The 25321-nt window shown below is 36.3% G+C and overlaps 1 protein-coding gene across 3 annotated transcripts in view; it reads left to right on the forward strand.

Moving 5' to 3' along the window:
- Positions 1–25321, forward strand: part of Slc4a10 (solute carrier family 4 member 10) — a 179051-nt gene that overhangs the window by 49884 nt on the left and 103846 nt on the right. For all 3 annotated transcript variants that reach the window (XM_052181141.1, XM_052181140.1, XM_052181142.1), the window contains 3 exons: positions 3241–3379; positions 17812–17972; positions 23630–23818. In XM_052181141.1, coding sequence (XP_052037101.1) covers positions 3241–3379; positions 17812–17972; positions 23630–23818 — 489 coding nt within the window. The remainder of the gene's footprint in view (positions 1–3240; positions 3380–17811; positions 17973–23629; positions 23819–25321) is intronic.

Raw genomic sequence — 25321 nt, forward strand, 5'->3', positions numbered from 1 at the left:
TTTTCGTTTTTGATAGTAGTATAATTTATATAATGTATAGTATACTACTTTAAATTATATAGTTTCAGCATTGTACAACATAGTTAGAATTTCTTTTGGAACATAATTGTATTAGTCAGGGTTCTCTAGAGTCACAGAACTTAGGGGTAGTCTGTATATAGTTAGGGAATTTGTTGATGTCTTATAGTCTGTAGTCCCACTCCCCAAAGATGGTCAGCAGCAGCTATGAATGGAAGTCCAAGGATCTAGGAGTGGCTCAGTCCCACAAGGCAAGCAGGTGAAGAAGAGAGAGTCTTCCTTCTTCTAACATCCTTATGTAGGTCTCCAGCAGAAGGCGTGGCCCAGCTTAAGGGTGTGTACCACCATGCCTGGATCTAGGACTTTCTTTGTCCCAGATGACCTTGAACTCAGAGGTCTCCTTGCCTTAGTCTTCTGGGATTCATAGCACTATGCATCAAGATCTCCATGCCAAGATCCAGGTCAGAAAATTGTATCTCCCAGTCTCATGATCAGGATCACAGGTAAGCCTTCCAATTCTGGATTGTAGTTCATTGCAAACAGTCAAGTTGACAACCAGTTGTCCATATCCACTACAATCCACCCCTTGTCAACTCGACACAAATAATAATCTCATGTCCACATGAAACAATAACAAGATCATGAATATGTCTAACATGATATAACTATTCCTCTTACAATCGCAAAGACATTTGTAAATTTACAATGGGGCAATGTCCCTTGAGAACATTCTTTTAGTATCTCATCTTAAATACCAATTGATGTTAAATTGGAAGAAAGATAAATTTGTTCTTAACAAAATAGAAAAGAAGCATTCATATTATTTTTTAATCCTTGTTTCTGCAACTGGTTATGTGGCCTTAGCTGGTATTTATAACTACCTTCCTCTGCTACCCATTCTGTATTTCCTCTACCTTCTGCAAGCACCTCAACAGGTCTTGGCTCTTTTCCTGACAGAGTGACCCATACCTTCATTCCTGATGGGTCTGTGTCCTTTGTCATCCTGCTTGGATTAGGCTGTTGTAGTTTCCCATTGACTTTAATCACAGGACAAAGTAGTTCTAAGAGATGCCCTAAGGGACCTCCTACTCTCCAGACATAATCCTTCTTACCTCCATTGTGGAGAGGCAATCCAACTCCCCATGGTATTCTGAATCTATCACCCCTCCTAACACTGTTAGCCTTTTCTTAGCCTTTTGGTTTAAGGGCATTAAAAGCCCAAAATGACCAGGGGGAAGTCTGAGCTTCCAGTTCAATGGAATGTTTGGTGTGACTCCTGGTAGGAGCACTCCTCCCTCTGGAACCAAAACTTCTAGGCCAGCAGAACCTAGAGTTGATGCTATGTGTCTTTGATTGCTTTACACCTTGTTTAGTAAGGTAGAATCTCTCATTGAACTCAGAGCTGGCTAATTTGGCCTGTCTAGATAGCCTGTTTGCCCTCCGGATCTCTTGTCTCCACCCCCCAAGCACTTGGTTTACTGGTGGGATACCATGCCCACTTGTCAATTATGTGAGTTTTTTGGCTCTGAACTTGGGTCCTTATACTTCTATGTTAAACACTTTGCCCACTGAGCCATTTCCCTAGCCTATATAAATACTTTCTGTAGAAAAACAGAAAGAAATGATCCATGGCAAAACATGGAAACCATTTTCTCTGTCTCTCTCTGTTTTGTCTCTGTCTCTCTTTCTGTCAGGGTCTCTCTATGTAACCCTGGCTGTCATGGAACTCTCTATATAGACCAGGTTAGCCTTGAGCTCTGAGATCTTCTTGCCTTAGTCTCCTGGGATTCATAGCTACCATAGTGGCTACATGCCAAGATCCAGGTCAGAAACTTATATCTCTCAGCCTCAAGATCAGGATCACAGGTGAGCCTTCCAGTTCTGGATTGTACTTCATTCCAGATATAGTCAAGTTGACAACCAGGAAGAACCACTACAATAATCTAAATTCTTTTAAAGACATTTCTTCCTGGTAGGCTGGATAGTCCACTCTTTGTTAACATCAGATATGTGCTTTAGTAATTTATGAATCAACTCTGTGCCAGTTTTTTGGTGCTAGTCTGACAAAGCATCTCTTACTGCATAGAGATCATGCCCCTCCACAGAGCTCAGCAAAACCACTAAAGTTCCATATTAGTTCCAACTTCTCTGATGGACCAACCTTTGTCTTAACTCCCCTGTGAATCTAGTCTTACATGGCCTATGATTGAAACACAGCCTTTGCATACCTAGTTTTCTCAGTAATGCCTATCCTTGCTCTTGAACTGGCCATCATACGTTGCCTCCGTCATACCTGCTTTATTCAGTAATATTTGCCTTTCCTCTTGAACCAGGTAGCAACACTCTCTCTTCTATAATGTTTGTCTTTTACCATGTGGTCGCTATTGTTTATGGGAATTTCAGAAGGAGATAACCAAGTGTCCTTAATGGATGGTATAAGCCAGTATATCAAAGAATGCTGCCTCTCCCTTTGCCTTTGTTTCTAGGAGGAATGGCTTCTTGTTGGTTTACTCAGCTTCTTTGCTTTCTCTTCACTAATTCTCTTTACCCCAGCCTCAGAACTATGCTGTGGTTGGTCTTTCATTCCTTCCTTTTCTAATTCAAGCAATTCACATACTGGCTATTTCCTGTTTACTATAGTTTCATATAATGATCTGTTGGTCCCATCTTAAGACTTCTATATGCAGGTTTATCAGTTCTGCCTTGCTCTCTCCCTTCTTACATTCTTATTTTCACCATGTGTTCCAAGGCTGTGGATTTTGTGAAATTTTATAGTCTCCAGAATACACGCCCTCAGCTGTGTCCATAAATTTATACCTAAATATTCAATATGTTGAAGCCACTGTGGTTTTTTTTAATTGTGAAATTATATATTGAAATATTTAACAATGATCTGAGTATAAATGTATATCCTATAACCTTTTAAAATATGTCTCTAGCTCTTTTCTTTCTTTTTAGGTGTCATGGGATATTTTATTTGTAGATAAATCATGTCATTTATTATATAGACAATTTTTCTTCCTACACAGGCTTTCTATGTATATATATGTAAATATATTTGTGGTTCAAAATTATATTAGAAAGTATTATGATAAGATTGGTTGAATGCTCAGGTGAGGAACACAGGGAGTGCGAGTTTGGCACTGTGCCAAAGGTATTGGCTGGGGCATTTAAAGCTTGTAGCTATGATAAACAGATGTCTTTCTATATGACTTTTTATAGATACCCCATCGCAGAGGGTGCAGTTTATTCTTGGGACTGAGGACGATGATGAAGAGCACATTCCTCATGACCTTTTCACAGAATTGGATGAAATTTGCTGGCGTGAAGGGGAAGATGCCGAGTGGCGAGAAACAGCCAGGTAAAGATTTGGGTTGACGGTGAAAGAATATTTTTATTTTATCCAGGTCATTAGAAGAACAGAGTCCCACTGCAACGATTCTGCAAACATCTAGGGTTTTCACAGCTTTCTGAATTTACTCATCTGGCCTGGGCAGATCCTATAATGGTATATGGGTCAGAATGAAATCTGAAGGCAGTAATTAAACAGTGATGCAGAGCCAGCTACAGCTGCAGCCTTAAAGATAAACAGTAACATGATTTGTGTATCAGCAACAAAACAATGGAAATAAAAAGTAATTTGGTTCTATCTTTTCAGCTGCTGACTTATATCCAAATTGGTGTTATCATGTGGTAACTTTTTTGGGAAAAAAAAACATGAAAGAGAATTTTGTTATAGTTCTCAATTTAATGTAGTGCTTGGTAAGGAATAAAATTATTTTATGTTGTTTTTCTAGCATAAGAATTTATTAATTTGGATGTTTTTAAAATATCTTTTAAAAATATTTTCTATCATAATTAGTATTTTAGTTGTGCCATATAATTATAAATTACTATAAAATCAATGAATTAAATTTTATACTATTCACTAATTTGTGGTTACTTACATTTATTCATTTATTTAACAATCATTTATAGAATATCAATTAAACGATAAGTAGAATAGCATCAGCAAAAGCTTGCCTTCAAAGATCTTGCCTTCAAAAATAGATAGTCTAGACAAACCACATAGTTGTAAATGTTGTGTAATGACTATTGTGACTAATGTATGCATAGTAACTAGAAAGACCTAAGGTTGCTCTTGGTCTATTGTGATTGAGGTTTTTATATGAATATGACTCACCTGAGGTCTATCTAAAAATGTAGATTTTGTACATATTAGGCATACAGTCTTAAGTTCTGCATTTTTGTATCAGCAACATAAATTTATGCAATCATTTAAATTACCTAACTGATACCTAACTGAAATTTATTTAGCCAATCGTGATCAATCTTGTTTATTTTTCAATAAAATTTGCTAAAATGATCATTTTTTAAATCAAACTTCCATTTGATGGTATGTCAAATACTTCTTATTTGAGGGCCACATTCTCAATAGCAAGAACATTTTCTGCAAGGTTAACAGAGAACAGGTCAGAATAACTACTCAGGACAAGTAATTTCTAATCTGACTCATCTTTTTACTTTGAATTTAATATATTTTGAGGTTTTCATTCATGGGTCTTGTATTTATATCATTTTTACCTCTCTTTCCTTTCCAACTCTTTCCTTGTCTTCTCCCGTCTCTCAGAATCATACCACCCTATACACTACATTATATTCTTATATACACAAGTATAAGCTGATGAGTGCATATAATGTTACTTATAATGTATATACAACAATATGAAAGAAGAGGCCATGGATTTGACAGAGAGCAAAGATGGGTATTTCAGAGGCTCTGGAGGGAGGAAAAGTGTGGTAGTTTGAATAAAAATCATTCCCCAATAGGCTCATGTATGTTTGGTTCCCAGTTAGTGGAATTGTGTGAGAAGGATTAAGTGGTGTGGTGTTGTTAGAGGAGGTGTGTCACTGTGGATGAAAGTTAAGCTTTCAAAAGCCTACACCAAGCCCAGTGTCTCATTCTCTGCCTGCTGCCTATGGATTAGGACAGAGCTCTCAGCTACAGCTCTAGTGGCATGCTGTCTGCTTCCCACCATAATGACCATGGACCAAGCCCCTAAAACTCTAAACAAGACCCTAATTAAATGCTTTCTTTTATAAGAGTGGTCTTCATCATGATTTTCCTTTACAGCAATAGAATAGTTAACTAAGACAAAAGGGAATAAGAAAATGATAGGATTATATTTATAAAAATTATACCTCAAAAAATAAAAGTCATGATTTTTAAAAAGCTAAAAGAGATTTCCATAAAGCTGAGCTGAATCCTTCTGAGATGACTCTTAATAATTGAGTTGGGAGTTAGTCAAGCATAAAAGTAGAGATCTTAGTATGCTCAGCAGAGGGAGAGAATGTGCTGAAGTTCACAATACAGAAATTTTTGTTTTGTTAATCTTTGTATTTTGCACAGCTATTATCAAACTGCTTTTGGTGTTGACATACTCCTTAGGGATCTCATGTTGAAAGAGCATTCAGAGACACATAGTACTTAACTGGATATTAAACTTGAAGCTGTACTAGTTTGCCTTAATTCTATTCAACAGAGTTAGTGTTAAATATCCAACCATGTTATTGATGAGTGAATGATAATGAGCAATACTGGCCCATTTAATGCTTATTGGATATTTTTAAAAATTATTTTATTTACATTCCAGTTATTGCTCCCCTTGGTCCTCCCTCCCATAGTTCCTCATCCTATTCCTCCTCCTTGCCTCTTAGAAGGTGCTTCCCTCAAATCAGGCCTCCCCTTCCCTGGGGCCTCAAGTCTCTCTAGGATTAAGCACATCTCCCACTGAGGCCAGGCCAGGCAGGCAGACATCTGCTACATATGTGTCAGGGTCTGGGACCAGCCCACATATGCTCCTGGTTGGTGGCTCAGTAGTAGTTAAGACATTGATAGTTTTGCCTAAGAGAACATCATACTAAGTGAGGTAACCCAGACCCAAAAGATGAATCATGGTATGCACTCACTAATAAGTGGATATTAACCTAGAAACCTGGATTACCCAAAACATAATCTACACATCAAATGAGGTACAAGAAGAAAGGAGGAGTGGCCCCTTGTTCTGGAAAGACTCAATGAAGCAGTATTCAGCAAAACCAGAACGGGGAAGTGGGAAGGGATGGGTGGGAGGACAGGGGGAGAGAAGGGGGCTTACGGGACTTTCTGGGAGTGGGAGGTCTAGGAAAGGGGAAATCATTTGAAATGTAAATAAAAAATATATCGAAAAAAAGACATTGATAGTTAAAGGTAGCATAGAAAAGTGTTAGTACACCAAAAACAATCTTATTGATGCTACAAAAGCATTTGATAGTCAAGATTAGTAAATAGCCACATCAACTGAACTCTTAAATAGAATACAAAATGCAAAGATCATATGAATTAAGATAGCTCAAAAATGCATGCAAGTAACATTATACAAACTGAGCAGATTATATTCAAACATTTTTTGGAATATATTTGTATATACATTACATACATAGATATATGTAACAACAAATAATGAAGAAAAAAGACCATGAATTTGAATAGGTAAATGAGACAATTACATTATAATCTCAAAAATCAAAGAAATTATTGAGAAAAAAATAATTAGAGCCATTAAAGTTGGGTTTTGATAGTTTCCTTACCCTTAAGATGAATTGGTTTACAGATATTTACTAGTTCTGTTTCAACTCTCTTAAAAGCCTTATCTGGGGGTATCTTGCCTCCATAATTAAAAACCATAATTTAGGAGCTATACAGCTCCTTTCTATTTGACAGAATGAAAGGATAAAACTTCCTAAAAAGTGCTAAGCTGAGTTAGTGTTAAATAATACATGCAAAGTTAATTTCTTTAGAAAATATCTGTTGTTAAATGGCAAAAGAATTTGCTTTGTGTATTTTAATACAAGGGGGGATCATTTTGATCAACTTAACCCTCAAAGAATTCATGAAACACTTATTTAAGGTTGTTTAGTAAAACAGAATTCAATGTGCTAATCATAGATCAGAACAGATCGAGACAGACTGAGGGGATGGAAACAGCCTGCCCAGGGGTAACACTGTATACAAAATGTCATGTATTTGGCCTACAGATTTTATATTTCATTTTTTGTATCATCCATCAAATGAACTTCGTGATTTGAGACACTTATTTGCTTATTTTAATAAATGTCAACAGAGTTTATTTGAAAACTGAAACAAATTGCAGCCCACTAGGTCATTAATAGTAATGAAACATTTTGCGAATTAACCATATACTCAGTGGCTAAGAGTCTTAAAACAAAATCTGCAATGTTGTAAACCTTTTTATTGGCATATTTAAAGGATGAAGTTGCATGCAAACACAGAAAACAAACTCAAAGAAAAAAGTCACATGACCATTTCATTAGATGCTGAGAAAGCATTTGACAAAATCCAACACTGCTACATGATAAAAGTCTTGAAAGATCAGGAATTCCAGTCCCCTATCAAACATAGTAAAAGCACTATACAGCAAACCAGTAGCCAACATCAACCTAAATGGAGAGAAACTTGAAGCAATCCCACTAAAATCAGGGACTAAACAAGGCTGTCCACTCTCTCCCTACCCCTTCAATATAGTACTCAAAATCCCAGCCAAACAATTATTTTAACAAAAGGAGGTAAAAGGGATACTAATTGGGAAGGAAGAAGTCAAAATATCTCTATTTCCTGATGGTATGATAGTATACTTCAGTGAACCCAGAGAACTCTTAAACTTGATAAACAACTTCAGCAAAGTGACTGGATATAAAATTATCTCAAACAAATCAGCGGCCTTCCTTCAAGATAGGGAAGCAACATCCTTCAAGATAGTCAGAAATAATATAAAATACATTGGTGTGACTCTTACTAAGCCAGTGAAAGATATGTATGACAAGAACTTCAAGTCTCTGAAAAAAAAAAATTGAAGAAGATCTCAGAAGACGGAAAGATCACCCATGCTCATGGATTGGGAGCATTAATATAGCAAAAAAAAAAAAAAAAAAAAAATCTTGCCAAAAGCTATCTACAGATTCAATGCAATCCCCATCAAATTTCCATCTCAATTCTTCATGGAGTTAGAAAGAGCAATTTCTAAATTCACCTGGAATAACAACAAAACAAAAAACAAAACAAAGCAAAACAACAACAACAACAACAACAACAAACAGGATAGCAAAAAGCATTCTCAACAATAAAAGAACTTCTGGCAGCATCACCATCCCTGACCTAAAGCTATACTGCAGAGCAATTGTGATTAAAAACTGTATGATATTGGTACAGTGACAGACAGATAGATCAATGGAATAGAATTGAAGAACCAGAAATGAACCCATACACCTATGGTCCCTTCATCTTGGACAAAGGAGCTGAAACCTTCCAGTGTTCAGAACACAGCATTTTCAACAAATGACATTGGTTCAACTAGAAGTTAGCATGTAGAAAAATGCAAAACAATCCACTGTTGTCTCCTGGTACAAAGCTCAAGTCCAAGTGGATCAAGGACCTCCACATAAAACTAGACACACTGAAACTGTAAGAAAAGAAAGAAGGGAAGAGCCCCAAGTTATGGGCACAGGGGAAAATTTCCTGAATATAACACCAAGAGCTTATCCTTTAAGATCAAGAATTGACAAATGGGACCTCATAAAATTTCAAAGCTTCTGTAAAGCAAATGACACTGTCAATAGGACAAAACAGCAACGAACAAATTGGGAAGAGATCTTTACCAATCTTATATCTGACAGAGGGCTAATATACAATATATACAAAGAACTCAAGAAGTTAGATTCCAGAAAACCAAATAACTCTATTAAAAATGGGGTACAGAGCTAAACAAAGAGTTCTCAACTGAGGAATATTGAATGACTGAGAAGCACGTAAAGAAATGTTCAACACCATTAGTCATCAGGGAAATGCAAAACAACCCCAAGATTCCACCTCACACCAGTCAGAATGGCTATGATCAAAAGCTCAGATGACAATAGATACTGACAAGGATATGGAGAAAGAGGAACACTCCTCCATTGCTAGTGGGATTGCAAGGTAGTACAACCACGCTGGAAATCAGTTTGATGGTTCCTCAGAAAATTGTACATAGTACTACCTGAGGACCCAGCTATACCACTCCTGGTCATATACCCAGAAGATGCTCCAAAAAGTAATAAGGGAACATGCTCCACTATGTTCATAGCAGCCTTATTTATAATAACCAGAAACTGGAAAGAACCCAGTCGTCCCTCAACAGAGGAATGGATACAGAAAATGTGGTACAGTTACATAATGGAGTACTACTCAGCTATTAAAAACAATGAATTCACGAAATTCTTAGGCAAATGGATGGAACTAGAAAATATCATCCTGAGTGAGGTAACCCAATCACAAAAGAACACACATTGTATATGCTCATTGATGAGTGAATATTAGTCCAGAAGCTCTGAATACCCAAGGTACAATTCACAGACCACATGATGCTCAGAAGAAGGAAGATCAAAGTGAATACTTTGGTCCTTCTTAGAAGGGAGATCAAAATACCCATAGAAGGAGATTCAGAGACAACGTGTGGAGCAGAGACTAAAGGAAAAGGCCATTTAGAGACTGTCCCACCTGGTAATCCATCTCATATACATTCAGCAAACCCAAACACTATTATGGATGCCAAAAGTTCTTGCTGACAGGAGCCTGGTACAGCTGTCTCCTGAGTGGCTCTGACAGTGCCTGACAAATACAGATGTGGATGCTCTCAGCCAACCATTGGACTGAGCACAGAGTCCCAAATGGAGTAGGTAGAGAAAGTCCCGAAGGAACTGAAGGGGTTTGCAGCCCTATAGGAGGAACATCAATAAGAACCAACCAACCCCCTCCCCCAAGCTCCCAGGGACTAAACCACAAACCAAAGAGTACACATGGAGGGACCCTTGTCTCCAGCCACATATGTAGCAGAGGATGGCTGTTTTGGACATCAATAAGAGGAGAGGCCCTTGGTCCTGTGAAGGCTCCATGCCCCAGTGTAGCAGAATGTCAGGACGGGGGAAGCACAAATGGGTGGGTTGGTGAGTAGGGGGAGGTGGGAGGGGGCATGGGATGGGGGTTTTCAGAGGGGAAATGAGGAAAGGGTATAACATTTGACATATAAATAAAGAAAATATCTAATTAAAAAGACAATATACACAGAAAAAATTCTTAAGTGCATCTTAATGCTTTTGGCATAATTCTGGAGTTGGCATAAAGCATTGGATCTTGAAATGTGTGTTATTCTTAGTAACTTGGTATTTGTAGCTTGTAGATTTCTTTTATGGAAAGTACCTTATGTCTTTTCCCATAATTTTCCAAAAATCTATGGTTACATCAAACCATCCATGCATGTAACTTACATTTGGTCATTTTTAGCTATTAAGCTGCTTAGAACTTTCAAGACTCCATTCTTTTCTAACAGAAACAAGCACTCAATTTGAAGTATTTTTTATAAATGAAAAAATATAGCATGTGGATTTGTATTTAAAATGCCAGTTTATATAATATATAGATGTGTAGATCAAAATCAAGAACTAAGAAACATACTAACATGTGTAGCTAATTGGTTTTTGACAATGTGCAAAAGTTATGAAAGAATTATTGATACTCAAAAGCATGCAAATAAATTAGGAAAATGTGTAGAAGTCACAACAGATTTTTTTACAGAGAATGTATATGGCATATATATGCAAAATAGCATATACATATATGTGTGCATCATATAAACATTCATACCAATTTTCTTCAATAGAAATTAGGAGGTCTCAGAACATACTCTCACATGCGTGGATGGCTTGATGTAATCATGGTTTCTCTGAGAAACCATGTAATAGGAGAAGATAGATGACACACATGCATGCACACACACAGAGAAACATACATAAAACACAAAGATACATGGCAAATGGCTTAGAAAATATTCACCAAGAACTGACAAATGGGACCTCATAAAATTGCAAAGAGTCTGTAAAGCAAAGGACACCATCAAAAGGAGAAATCGGCAACCAACAAATTGGGAAAAGATCTTCACCAACCCTACATCAGATAGAGGGCTAATATCCAATATATACAAAGAACTCAAGAAGTTAGAACTCAGAAAACCAAATAACTCTATTAAAAATGGGCTACAGAGTTAAACAAAGAATTCTCACCTGAAGACCTTTGGATGGTGCAGAAACATCTTAAAAAATGCTCAACTTCATTAGTCATCAGGGAAATGAAAATCAAAACAACCCTGAGATTTCATCTTACACCAGTCAGAATGGCTAAGATTAAAAACTCAGGAAACAGCAGGTGTTGGCAAGGATGTGGAGAAAGAGGAACACTTCTCCACTGCTGGAGGGGTTGCAAATTGGTACAACCACTCTGGAAAACAGTCTGGCGATTCCTCAGAAAACTGGGTACGTCACTTCCGAAAGATCCTGCTATACCACTCCTGGGCATATACCCAGAGGATTCCCCAGCATGTAATAAGGATATATGTTCCACTATGTTCATAGCAGCCCTATTTATAATAGCCAGAAGCTGGAAAGAACCCAGGTATCCTTCAACAGAAGAATGGATGCAAAAAATGTGGTATATATACACAATGGAGTACTATTCAGCCATTAGAAACATGAATTCATGAAATTCTTAGACAAATGGATGGAGCTGGAGAACATCATACTAAGTGAGGTAACCCAGTCTCAAAAGATCAATCATGGTATGCACTCACTAATAAGTGGATATTAGCCTAGAAAATTGGGATACCCAAAACATAATCCACACATCAAATGAGGTACAAGAAGAACGGAGGAGTGGCCCCTGGTTCTGGAAAGACTCAGTGTAGCAGTATAAGGCAAAACCAGAACAGGAAAGTGGGAAGGGGTGGATGGGAGAACAGGGGGAGGGAAGGGGGCTTATGTGACTTTCTTAATTATTTGGATGGCGGAGAAACATCTTTAAAAATGCTCAACTTCTTTAGTCTCTGCTGCGTGAAAAACCCCAATTATTAATGGATTAGTTAATAATTAAGAATGTCCCTGGGAGTGGGGAACCAGAAAAGGGGAAATCATTTGAAATGTAAATAAAAATATATATCGAATAAAATAAAAATACATCAAAAAAGAAAGTTACAAAACCTAAAAAACAAATTAAATAAATATTTAAGAAATGGCAAATTAAATCTTGTGTGACATGTCACTCTATAACCACTAAGACAGTTACAACCTTGGCCAATAGAGGCGCTGTTAAAGATGTAGAGCAGCCAGAGCTCTCATGCTTTGCACCTGCGTGTGTAATTGCTAGAGAAACACTCTGTAAAACATTGGTAGTTTCTTATACAATTAAGCTCATGTTTACTATTTAACACAGAAGTTGTGCTCTTAGTCATTTTGTTATGTATAAATGAAAACTCTTGTTTACGTATTAATTTTTACATGAATTCTACATAGCAGAATATTACTCACAAAAGAATATTACTCAGCAGAGAAATGGAGTAAAGTACTGAAATATGCAACAACATGATGAGTCTCAAGTGAAAACCAGCCAAGTCTAAACACTTTCCACAGCCTCGTGCTGCCTGTGGAGCAAGATGTAGACGTCTTGACTCTTCAGCACCATGTCTGCCTGGATGCTGCCATGCTCCCCGCAGTGATGATAATGGACTAAAGCTCTGAAACTCAGTGCTATTCTTCATGGCTGCCATCTGCATCTGATGCCCTCACCCAGCTGCCGATTGCCTGTCACTGACCAATGTATATGATCAAGAACCACTGATGCTAAGTTTCCTACTGATTTCCAACAATAAGAAAGGACATTAATATAGTAGATGCTATATAAGTCTCTGCTGCGTGAAAACCCCAATTATTAATGATTAGTTAATAATTAAGAATGTTGTGAATACAGTCCTCCAATGTGCCCATGAAAAACAAAACAAAACAAAACTTTCCAACTGCATTGGAAAGTCCTGCACCCCCAAAGTGATAAGACAGTGTTCTAGTGATTGTCGGGGGCAGCAACTGAGCAAAGATAGAGAATATAAAGATGTGGCACAAAGAGCCTTACAAATACAGAGGCAGATGCTAACAACCAACTATTGGACTGGGCATGGGGTCCCCAGTGGAGGAGCTGGAGGATGGTCCAGAGGAGCTGAAGGGGTTTACAGCCCCATGGGAAGAACAATGATTTCGGCCATCCAGACGCCCCAAGACTCCCAGGGACTGAACCATCAACCAAGGGGGCACACATGGTTCCAACCGAAAATGTGGCAGAGGAAGGCCTTGTTGGGCATCATTGGGAGGAATGGTCCTTGGTCAGGTAAAGGTTCAACAGAGGCCAGAACAAAGGGAAACCGAGGGGGGTGGGGAGGGAGTGTGTTGGGTGGAGAGGCATATAAGTGGAAGCAGGGAGAAGAAGGAGGGGGAAGGATTGGGAGGCCTTAGGGGAGGGGGGATATCAGGAAAGGTTTTACCATTGGCAATGTAAATGAAGATGATATTCAATAAAAATAAATAAATTAAAAAAAAAGATGTGGCACAAGGTACTCATTCTGTTGCTCAGGAGTTGTCTGAACCTTTTCTGTTTTCAGAAATGACATGGATCCACACCAGGGAGAAAAGCACACAAATTATACACATTTTACCAATATTCTCAAACACATCGCACACACATGCACATATGCAGGCATATGCACTCACACACCATTAAAACAAGCAGAAGCCATGGATGGAGAGAAGGGAAGGGAGAAATTATATAACTTTATTATCTCAAAAAATAAAAATCATTAATAAAAATTAAAATGTTTATTTTTTAAAAAGGATCAAATAATATAGAAGCCCAGTCCCCTATCTTCATTAGTATCTATAAGTATTGTTTCAAAGGGAGTTTGATTATATTATATAGAAATAACGCCCTGTATTTAAAAAATGAACTTGTGTTACACTTTATAAACTTTTTATATGTCAGTTAATACAGTTATAATCAAGTAATTAAAAAACTGTATGATAGAAAAAAACAACAGCCCTCTAAGCCATAAATTAGAATATTTTATATGGAACAAACACATGTTTTCCCGCCAAAAAACTACTAAACCTTTATAGAATCCATTGTCTTTAAATCTAACTTGAAAATCATGCCAGCCCATGTGATGCTGTAGTCGTCAAGATCTTCCTTTTCTTCTCCTTCCCCCTCCTCTTCCTTTTCTGTCCTTCCTGGTTTTTCCCTTCCTCTCCTCTCCCTCTTTATCCTCTCTCCTATTGTTTGACCACCATATTACATGTCAGTAGCATGCAAAATAACAGGAGATTTAATAAAATCCGTTTTGTTACAAAAAATCATTTTATGTCTTGCACAGTTGATAATTTTAAAATATACAAATAGTATAACAAAGGAAAGAGATCAGAATTTTTTCATGATGAAATTGTTTTCAGTCATGGCTGAAAATTAAATGTATTAGTTTTTGTTGTTTTGTTTTCTGCTATAGGCATTAACATATAAACTTCAGGCAGAAAATGACTAAAATGAAAGTGGGGAGTTCTTAGATCCTCAGTGGAAAAAATAAAGTTAAAGCAAGTTGGATTTAAAAAGACTGTTGGCCAGGAGGTCTCAGCTATTTATTAACATAATGAGCTTGTTTCCTGTTTACTCATATGAGAAACTGACACAGAGTATTTGTAAAGACTTTACCTTGGCCACACTGTAGTTTGTATGTATATTGCAAATAAAGGACCAATTTCTTATTTGCAACTAGGCCCAGGGACATTCTCCAATAGAATCCACCCCAAATTGCTTACTAAGAAAGTAATTTTTGAAATTTTACTACTCAGTGTGATTGTGGCTTTGCACATGAACACACATACACACAGCATATGTCATATATATGGCAAGAAATACTAATTAAGTGTATAAAAGTCATATTCATTCTTACTGACCTGATCCATATGTTTAATGTCATAGACTTTGGTGCAAGAACAGTCTCTATCTTGAAAAAGATTGTTCTCATATCATAGAAAAAAGAATGATGAAAGGAGTCACACCTTGACAGTTAAATACTGCCAAGTCCTGGGGGACAGTAAGCATAATTTACACTATGAACTCTTTGACCAGAACAAGTTATATTCACATGGACTCATACAATTAAAAGGATGCCAATTGCTAGTGTCCTACTCTTCCCAAACCACTAACCCTATAATCACCAATTGGATATGAGGTATTGAAGATCTGTAAAAGGCAGAAAATTTTTAAGACTCACTCATTTAAAAAATTAAAGAAGGGCCTGGGGATATAGCTCAGTTGGTAAAGTGTTTGCCAAGGTACATAAAGGCCTCCTGAGTTTAATCCTCAATACTCAACTAAAATGTCAGACAGACTAGTGTGTGCCTATAATTCTAGCTCACAGAGAGAGCTGTAATTATTGGAGAGGCAGAAACAGGAGGATCCCTTGGGTTTACAGACCTGTCAGCTTAGCCCAATCAGTGAACACCAAATCCTAGTGAGAGATCCTGTCTCAAAAAGTAAACAATTCTCATTCCTAAATGTGATGTCTCTGTCACACCTTTCCCTTCAAAGATCAGAGATCTTGATAGAAAAGACAGAAAGTTTACTATATTAAGAAATTGTGAACAACTTGTAGAAAACAGTGTTTTCCAGACATAACAAGGCTGCTGCACATATAAACTCGTAGAGACTGTAACAGCATGTGTAAGATTCTCACTTGCTCAAGTCAGACAAAAATCCCAAAAAGAAAGCAGGGAAATGGGCATAAATTCTCACCATTAGCCAAGAAGTTATTAGCCATGGATAGATACTAGGAGAGGGGACTATCATCCTTTTGTTTCCCACATTGAATAACATTGGGTATGTAAGTTGTAGTTCATGGCAGGGATCATGTTAAAGATTAGTTGACCAACCCAAGCCAAGCTCTATGGTTTTAGTTTTTGGGTTTTTTTAAGAGAGAAAGAACAAAGAGTTGGATGTGTAATAAGTTGCGGGGAAATGATCTGGATGTGTTCAGGGAACAGGAAAAAATATAGTCAAAATATATTTTATGGAATTCTGAAAGAATAGATCAAAGCATAAAAGATATTATAGTAGATGATTCCTGAAGGAAATGACACTGGAGCTTGACCTGTGACCTTTACATGCACACATGCACTTGCATTCTGTCCCTTCAACATGCACGCACATGCATGCACACACACACACACACACACACACACACACACACACACCTATACTTTCAGCACTTAAGAAGCAGAGGAAAGAAATAGTATCCTAGGCTGCATAGTGGAACCTTTTCTCCAGCTAGAACTCCTATAGCCTTCTCTGCCAGCCACAATAAACCAAACCCAGGATCAACATCACAGAATAAAAAACAATTAAACAAGGAAACAGAAAAATCACATTGACAAAGTGTTCTTTGAAGAGATATTGTTGATGATTTGGTGATGAAATGTGAGGGTTTTCTTTTTAAATCCTTTTTAGGATTTCTATAAGCACAGCTTTCCCCACTGGGTGTAAAGATAGCCTGAATAGTATTTTGCTTCTTGAACTTTAGGACAGCTCCTTGGATTTCTTGACACTCATTTTGATTCTCTCACAAACTCTTGGTTACTATCTGCTAACACATTTGATTCTTTGTCTAGTTTCTCACATGGGTTTTCAAACATTGAATTTGAGCCTTTTATTACATAAACATCAATACCAGATAGGTGTGTGTGTGTGTGTGTGTGTGTGTGTGTGTGTGTGTTTCTATTTGGAAAAAGGAAATATGGCCAAAAGTGATAAGGGCAGAGGCATGGATAAGGGAAACGGAGAGGGAAGGCTGTTTAGGTTAGAGTTCATCAGAAGTAGTGAAATTACACCTACGGTCCTCGGATAAGATTAGAGAGCAAGCCCCTAAATCATTGAGTGCTCCACGCCAGAGTAGTGAAAACATTGACTTCCCTTATCTTTCCTATTTGTCTTAATTTGTCTTAATGTCACAGATATTGCTGAATGTTACTTCACACTAAGAAAGCAATGGTTTCCACTTGGATTCAGAGTTCTTGTTCCATTCTTGGCAGGAGTACCCATGGGATAATGTTCAAGACCAATTTTTTGTGTATCTAGGCCCTACCACTGAATGTCATGAATAGTTTTCTTCCAGGCAAAGATAACAAGAGTTTTTCCAACAAAATGAGACTCAAATTGCATAAGCATCTTACAAATTTATTTGAGAAATTGTCATCTAAAACCTGAAGTTTAAGAGTTCCCACTACAAAGAAAAAATTAAGTATTCTTTTATGGTGTTTTTCCAACTACAAATATTTTTCCATAAAGGAAAATGCTTCCTTTTTTTTAAATTAGTGCTACAATAGTGACCACTGGCAAATTTTCATTAAAAACACTTCTGCAAAGCTAGATAAATTAATGAAAACTAAATCTTTGTTTTTAACAATCTATTACAATAAAAATGTTTATTTAATAGAATTTAAAGAGAATGTTACTGAGTGAAATGGGCTACCTTTTTCTTATTTCCCCAAACCCATGGAAACAAGTATCAATTTGGAGACTTTTTGTGTGTTTGTTTTGTTTTGTTTTGTTTTTCGAGACAGGGTTTCTCTGTATAGCCCTGGCTGTCCTGGAACTCGCTCTGTAGATCAGGCTGGCCTTGAACTCAGAAATCTGCCTGCCTCTACCTCCCAAATGCTGGGATTAAAGGCATGCACCACCACTGCCTGGCGAGACTTTTCTTTTTATAACTTTTCCATGATAAGAAATAATTCTTCAACATTGAGTACTCAATATATTTACAAGAATATCTACTTGTATAGGTGGTTGAAATTTGAGGAAGATGTGGAAGACGGAGGAGAAAGATGGAGCAAGCCGTATGTAGCCACACTTTCCCTACACAGTCTGTTTGAGTTAAGAAGCTGCATTCTGAATGGCACTGTGCTCCTGGACATGCACGCCAGCACGTTAGAAGAAATTGCAGGTGAGCTGTTTGTTACCTCAGTCTATTTAATTCTGACAGTTTTGGCTACCTTTTAGTGTTCTTTTTCCTGACAATTCCATATATGTGGGAACAGTGAAAAATAAGTTCTCATGGTCTGTATAAGGAACATTAAAATAATTTTCTTCTATCTCTTTATTCGAAATAAAATAAATTGAATATGAAATAAACCTCATCACACTTCTAAATAATGATCTATAATAGGAAAATAAATGGCCAGATCTCCCTGAATAGTTTCATGAGCATGTTTAGATCACACACAAAGCAACCAATCTTTACACAGTTAAAGATTTCCCCTAAGGAATTTGTTTATGTGGATTAAGTGACTGAATTAGCTTTGAAAATTGATTAATTAGAATAAGTTCTGTAGTTTCTATATTAAATGTATCTGTCAAGTTTCCCAGACTTACAACACTGATCCCAGAACAATACCTTTTATGACTTCATTTAACTTTCTTTAAAAATGTGATTTCTAATGTTTTCTTTGTGGAGTTACTCTGAGCAGAAAATGTCCAGTAAGTTAACTTTTCATAGATTTAATTGTTTGTTTTTCCTATCTCTGCTGCCTTTCCTTCGCTCATCTCAGTAGACCCAGTGAAGAGGAGCGGTGTTCAATCTAGTTTTCCCGCAATTACAGTTTCTGAATCTATTCCTGCAATAAAAGTAGTTCAGTGGGCCCAATACCCCAAATAGCTTTTTATTCTTCTTTGTGATTCTCTGGTCAGTCTGTGTCTTTTTATTTGACTCCAAGTAGTTCCACTTGAATATTCCACTTTCCATGTAAGGAACTTTGTACATTACTATTCAGTTTAGAACTAACAGTATACAGAACTTACAGGTTCTGAACATAATTGTGTTGACTTTTGCTCCATTTTTTTTCAGTTGTGAATAAAAGATTTGTAATTGCAGCTTGAGATTAATATAAAGATATTTACTTCAACCTTCATTACATTTTCATTAAAATATTTTATTATTTTCTTTTTATATTTACTCATGTTATGATCATGTAATTTTATTATATTTGATAGATATGCTTTACATATTTATGTCTTTTAAACTTTGCAGTTTGATCTTATCTAACATTATATCTCATTGTTATTGCAATCTTTAAGTGTAGGATGGAGTCTATTTTCTTCTATTAAAAGCAGATATATATAGAATTAATGTATTAAGGATGATATTTGCAGATAAGAAAATAGTTTCTTTGAATTAACCTGTAATCATAAAGTTGGTTTTGCTGATGATTATGATGATTTAAAAACTAGTAATTTTTCATATCATCAATTATTGTTATATTTTAGGACATCAAAAGCTAGGTACATATATTAATAGCTAGTGTCTATTTTCTAAAAACCATATTTGTTTGTCCTTAATGATTTCAGATCTGGGATCCTGTCATTTAACAATGTATAAAGTCTGTAGAATTAGTGCTTTCTAGACATTTCTTTGTAAAGGAAACAGATATTGTTTTGGAATGGGAAACTATTTCATGTCAGTGTTTTTGTGTTTTGTTTTTTCATCAGATTTTTGGTATGGGTTTTTTTTAACAGACTCTCATAATTCCTTAAAGAGATTTTGTTAGATTTAGTAACAGAAAATCCCATTTGCATCTGGCAGGTCTGTCAAGAATTTCTGGTATAATTAAAGTAGGATTTTCTTTTGGATGAAGTTAATTTAAAACATATCTATTTCCCCATGTTTCAGGGAACTCAATAAAATCCAAACTCTATCCTTCAAAATATTACTTAACCTTTTCAAATCCACAAATCTCTAGGTATAAAATTTCTTACCATGATTTATTCTGATGCTGAGATTAATTATGTTGAAAGTGTTTCCTACTTACATTCATATACATTGTAGACAATTTATGGTCTGTACTAATCTCTTTAAAACTCTGCATTATAAAGATTAGAAATGGAAATATTCTCTTTGAAGTGTGAATACTTTACCCTGATTCTGTCAATGAAACTTAGAAAGAAATTAAAATCAAGCTAAAGTTAGTATCATGGACAAATAATCAATCATAGCTCACAACTCATTAAAGCAACTTTTGCTGCTTAAACTTTTTCACTAAACGATAAATTTAATAACTGGGTCCACTGAATACAAACTCAAGACAGGTATGAGAATGCATTATTTGAAATCAGGTTTATGTCAGGTGTGACAGCACAGCATGCACCTTTAATCCTAGCATAGGTGGTCACGTCTCTGAGTAGGCCAACCTAACCTACACAGTAAGTTCCAGGCCAGCCAGAGATGCATGCTGAGACCCTATTAAAAACAAAACAAAGCTATAAAACCAGGTTAATATTATGACAACCCTTAGTATACAAAGTTAAGTGTTCTGCTTTTATGCTGTTAGTGTTGGCAGCCAAGAAGAATCTATCCCTTCATACTCCCCACTCTTGAATCTTTCTCTTTGAAAGTTAAGGCCATGAATTTTCAGAGCATTTATATGGGAAATTTGAAGAAGGCAGAGATTTATATAGTTTTTGCAAAAAGTATAGCTTCTTAGAATACTTTGTGACCATGATGAGTTGATTATACTAAAGCAATTACCTAATTATGATGAAAAATGACTCTTCTGTCTTCAAACCTTTTTATGCAGCACTGATAGGTTTTGTAGAGTGGTTGAAGTCAGAACAATGTGCTCTATTTATCTTTTTCCTTCTTGCTTCTTTTCTTAACAAGATCTTGGCATAGGGCTTTGGCAAGCTCACTCTGTTAGGCACCATTGCCTGCTGAGATGTGAGGGCTCAACTTTGGGCCTAAAGCCATCGTGGCTCATTATCCCTTCCTACATTTCTAGTTAATACTGATAAGTATGATTATGGTGGAGAGAACAATGTGGTGGTGACTGAGTCACCACACGTTCACGCTTTTGGTACTTAAGCCTCATGCCAGTATGCTTTGTCCTTAAACAAGAAGATTAGCCTCCTCCTTCACTAATGCAATCTATAACGTGGTGGTGCCTTACATGTGTGGACTGGGTTCATGGGACTCCTGAACGCATGAGTACTTATTAAACCCCGTTTACTTTCTCCTGTGTATCTGCCTGAAACAAATGTCTTATCTGTTTGTAACTCTAATAGACATTAGGAGATTGTATAGTGCTCCTGAGATTGTGGCTTAGTAGAATTTTAGTAATAATATTATAACATATATGGTTTTTATATAATTAGTTTAGGTTCTGTTAGCATACTAAACAGGGGAGTCTTAATATCCTATTTCTGGTTCTGCTTTGAAATTGGGTTATATTAGTGTTTTAATAACTTTCTTATAACTTCTATTTTATGTAAATAAGTATTTTATACACTTTTTTGTCACAGCAAATTTTCAAAGTAATAGAATAGGATGACAGTTCTTCAGTTCCTTTATTATGTTTTAATTCAGAGATAACAAAATTACTGATCTCCAAAGAACAGAAACATGAATTTACATTTCCTCGTTCAATGCCATGCACTTTTTGGAATTGACTGAGACTTTTTATCGCAATGGATGACTTCTAAGTACTTCACATGCATCATTGCCAACTCCCAGATATTCATTTTTAACTCTTTCCCATTGTGAACAGAAAGTGACAGAGCAAATTATATTCCTTGTTTTAAGTATGGCCTGCTGCCTAGTCTTGTAGACCTTTTAAGCTGCGACTTGGGACATTTCACATGACTGAAAATGAAAACAGAAAAAGCTTTTATAATGTAAAAATGGTATCAAACTCAATTTCAGTAATCTTTAGGAAGTTTTAATGTAGTTCAAAGGCAGTGTTGGGTAGTTGTGACAGAAATCATTTATTATCTGGCTCATGGCAGAAAAATTGGAGCTAATTAATTCAATTCTTGTTCTGTCCAAAAAGCTGTAAGAATCCCATCTCTGCTGACAGTGATTGGTTCGTGTCAATCAGGAGTAGAGTTTTCTATGCCAGGTGAAAAATGAACCTTTTATAAAAGAAAGGGACAAAAGCTAATCTATTTCCTACTGGATAGGAACCAGGGTATTTCCTTGTTACTGCCGACAGCTACCTTATACCATAAAGGAAATGAGATTGTGCCCAAAGTGTGCATCCTCAAAGGGATACAGCCTCACAGAATCATGGAACTAGATTCAACCTCATTTTGAGTTTCTCTTCTGCAAGTCAATCAGATGAGTCAGTTTAACTAAGGTGATTTGTACTTTCTGTCATTGACAAACTCAACTTCATATCTAGTTGATACTGTTATAAACTGTGAGAGTATTGAAGCCTTCACAAATTTCAGAGAACTATATCCTATTTCATGGAAATTGCAAAGAAAACCGTGTGCTGGGAAATTACTTACTGATTGGTCTCAATCTGCTAATCAGTGCTTTAAGGGTCTTTAAGATTATTATTCTAGCTGCAAATACTATGGATACATTGTTACTCACACCCTTCAAGTGAAAATACTGCACTTACTCAGCTTTGCAAGGTCACACAGCTAGAATGTTATACAGTGATCCAAGTTAATCTCCATTGTCTATTTCCACTTTGTACAAACAGGAAAATGAGTTTATGAGGAAAGCTTGCTAATGTTAATGTGTGCAGGGCACTGAATGTGTTGGCAGAGGGCCGTTCACTGGGATCTGTGTTATATAATTTGTACTTCCAAAAACCAATTAGAGTTTGTGTTTGATATTCTGAGAGCAGACTAGTAATACTGAGGCTCTGTGAAGTGATATTGTATTATTGAGGAATTTCAAAGGTCCTTAGCTGTTATTTATTTCATTGGCACACTTGATGTGTATGACAAATCTCAATGTACTACTCAGTTCAGTCTTCTGAAATCTTTCCTTCTACATTTTAGTTATAGTACCTTGTTATCAAACACATTCTATGGGTACTGTTATAGAAAGAGATAAGTTTGTAACAAATATAATGCTTGTTTACTATATAAATGCTAAGAACCAAACTGCTGGATAGCAGCTCCTAACCCCACTTAGAAGAATCACAAAAATTATTCTTCACTAGAAAATCATAGAAAAACCACATTAAAATATGTGCAAAATGTCAAGTGTTTGGCTAGTGCACATCTTTAGTTTGTGTTCTTGGGTGGCTGAGAAATTTGTAGTGTAAGTTTGAAATTTACCTGGTTGCAAAGAGGAACTCAATTTAGTTAGGGTGATTTGCATTTTCTGTTACTTACAGGTGTAAACTGAACTTTGTAACTACTTGATACTGTTATAAACTTTGAGTGTAAGAGGACTCCATAAATTAAAAAAAATTCCTACGCTCTATGTAATAGAAATGGTGTGCGTGCGTATGTGTGTGTGTGTGAGAGAGAGACAGAGAGAGACAGTCAGTCAAAGATAGACAGTCAGACAGAGACAAAGATACAGACTATAATGTAACTTTTTCTGTTACAATCATATGAATCTGTTTGATGAATAACATAACTTTTTGTTTAATACATTATGTTTAGAAAAAATGAGAAGTTGTTATTAAAATTAAGAGATTCATGATGAAAATTCACATTTCCCTGTAGCAATCCTGTAAAAGATACACTTTCATTTGAAACATCTTGTATTGAGATAGTCAAAAGAATTTCTTCCTGTTTTAATATGATTAATATTCAGGGTATCCATTTTAAGCAGAAGAGCTGTGCTCATCATCTTTCTGTCTTCAGATATGGTCCTTGACCAGCAGGTCAGCTCAGGCCAGCTGAACGAAGACCTACGTCACAGGGTCCACGAAGCCCTGATGAAGCAGCACCATCACCAGAACCAGAAAAAACTCACTAACAGGATTCCCATCGTCCGATCTTTTGCTGATATTGGCAAGAAACAATCAGAACCAAATTCCATGGATAAAAATGGTAAGTTCTTTTTTGTATCTACTATAGGACCGTGAAGTATTAAATTCTTTCTACATACTTAAAACTTTTTATTTGAAAATTGTTGAAATTAATATTGATTTAATAGAATTGTTTTGTGTGTACATATATGTGTATATATGTATGTATGTATACACACACAAAAATACACAGTATATTTGTCTTATTTTATCATTAAATTGTAGAAATTTTATCAAAGAACTTGTTTCTAGAAAGGCTCATAAAAGGTGTAAAATGATCCATTTCCAGTTCCGACTTACAGATCCAAACAGCAAACCTAAATGGAACACATCTTCCATCTTGACCTAAAAGTCTACGCCTCTTCTTTCTCACAGTTGAGAAGAGTAATGAAATGGTTTATGTTGTGGTGGCCTTCTAATTAAATCATCTTTTTTGTAGAAAAAGGTTTTCCCACCTTGGTCATGCTCGACAGACTTCATTACTGATAATAAAACGATGCGGCAGCTAATGTGGCAGCCTATCTGAAGCCTCCTTTCTGCTCCTGAGCACAGTGCCCTTTACACTGCAGCATCTCAGTGTGCAGGGAGCCTCCTCACCCTCTTCACACAACAGCACACTTGAGCAGTTATTTTCTCATAACCCTGCTTTTTAGCTTTCCCCTTAAATGAATTTAGTTGTTCATTATTTACATTAAGAAATCACCTCAAATTTTGTTATCATAGCTTCATAAAGAAAAATGAAGTTACCATAAAGGCAATATGAGTTTGTTATTCTTGTCTCAGCTGTAAATACTCTTCGGTTCTAAAAGACAAAAATTAATGACTGCCATATAGCTCAGTCAGCAGAATGTTTGTCCCACATTTTCTCTGCAGCAACGAGCGAGTGGGACATTGGGCTCCATTCATTCTCATAATCCTGAAGCTCATGTGGAGGCTGCAGAGCATTCAAGGTCAACCTCAAGGACCGAGAATGTTCACCATCAGCCTAGCAATACGATATTGGTTTAAAAATATCAAATGATTTATTAGAAGACCTGACTTATGAAGATTGGCCACAGTAACACGAATTGACAGAACAGAATATTTCTGTGATTTTCTTCTGTTTTTAAAAGTTTCATACATACTTACAAATACATGAAGATACATTTTCTTTAGACTTTGTATTATGAGCGTGTTTTCATACTACGGAGTCAAATGTACACAAAATGAATAGTTCAATTTGTTTCAGAGTACCTTAAAGTCATTAAGTACATTAAGTCTCGGGATTTAATGTTGAATAGTAATGAATGATACATTTCTAATTGAAAAGTAGCATTTGGAATGTTTGTTGTTTATTTAGGTACTATAAAAGATGTAAATCTTTCATTGAAAATCCCTGTAACTGGATAGACAGAGTTCTCCCTTTTCTTTTACTAGAAGGCTCATTACTTGGGTCCCTACTCTGTTACCTTTTGGTATCCTCTAACCCTGAGTGTTGTTGCTTTGTGTTTCTATTTTGATTGTATGTCTGTATGAGAAGGTATTG

This window comes from Apodemus sylvaticus, chromosome 5 (assembly GCF_947179515.1).
Source record: "Apodemus sylvaticus chromosome 5, mApoSyl1.1, whole genome shotgun sequence".
In the NCBI taxonomy this organism is placed as follows: Eukaryota; Metazoa; Chordata; class Mammalia; order Rodentia; family Muridae; genus Apodemus; species Apodemus sylvaticus.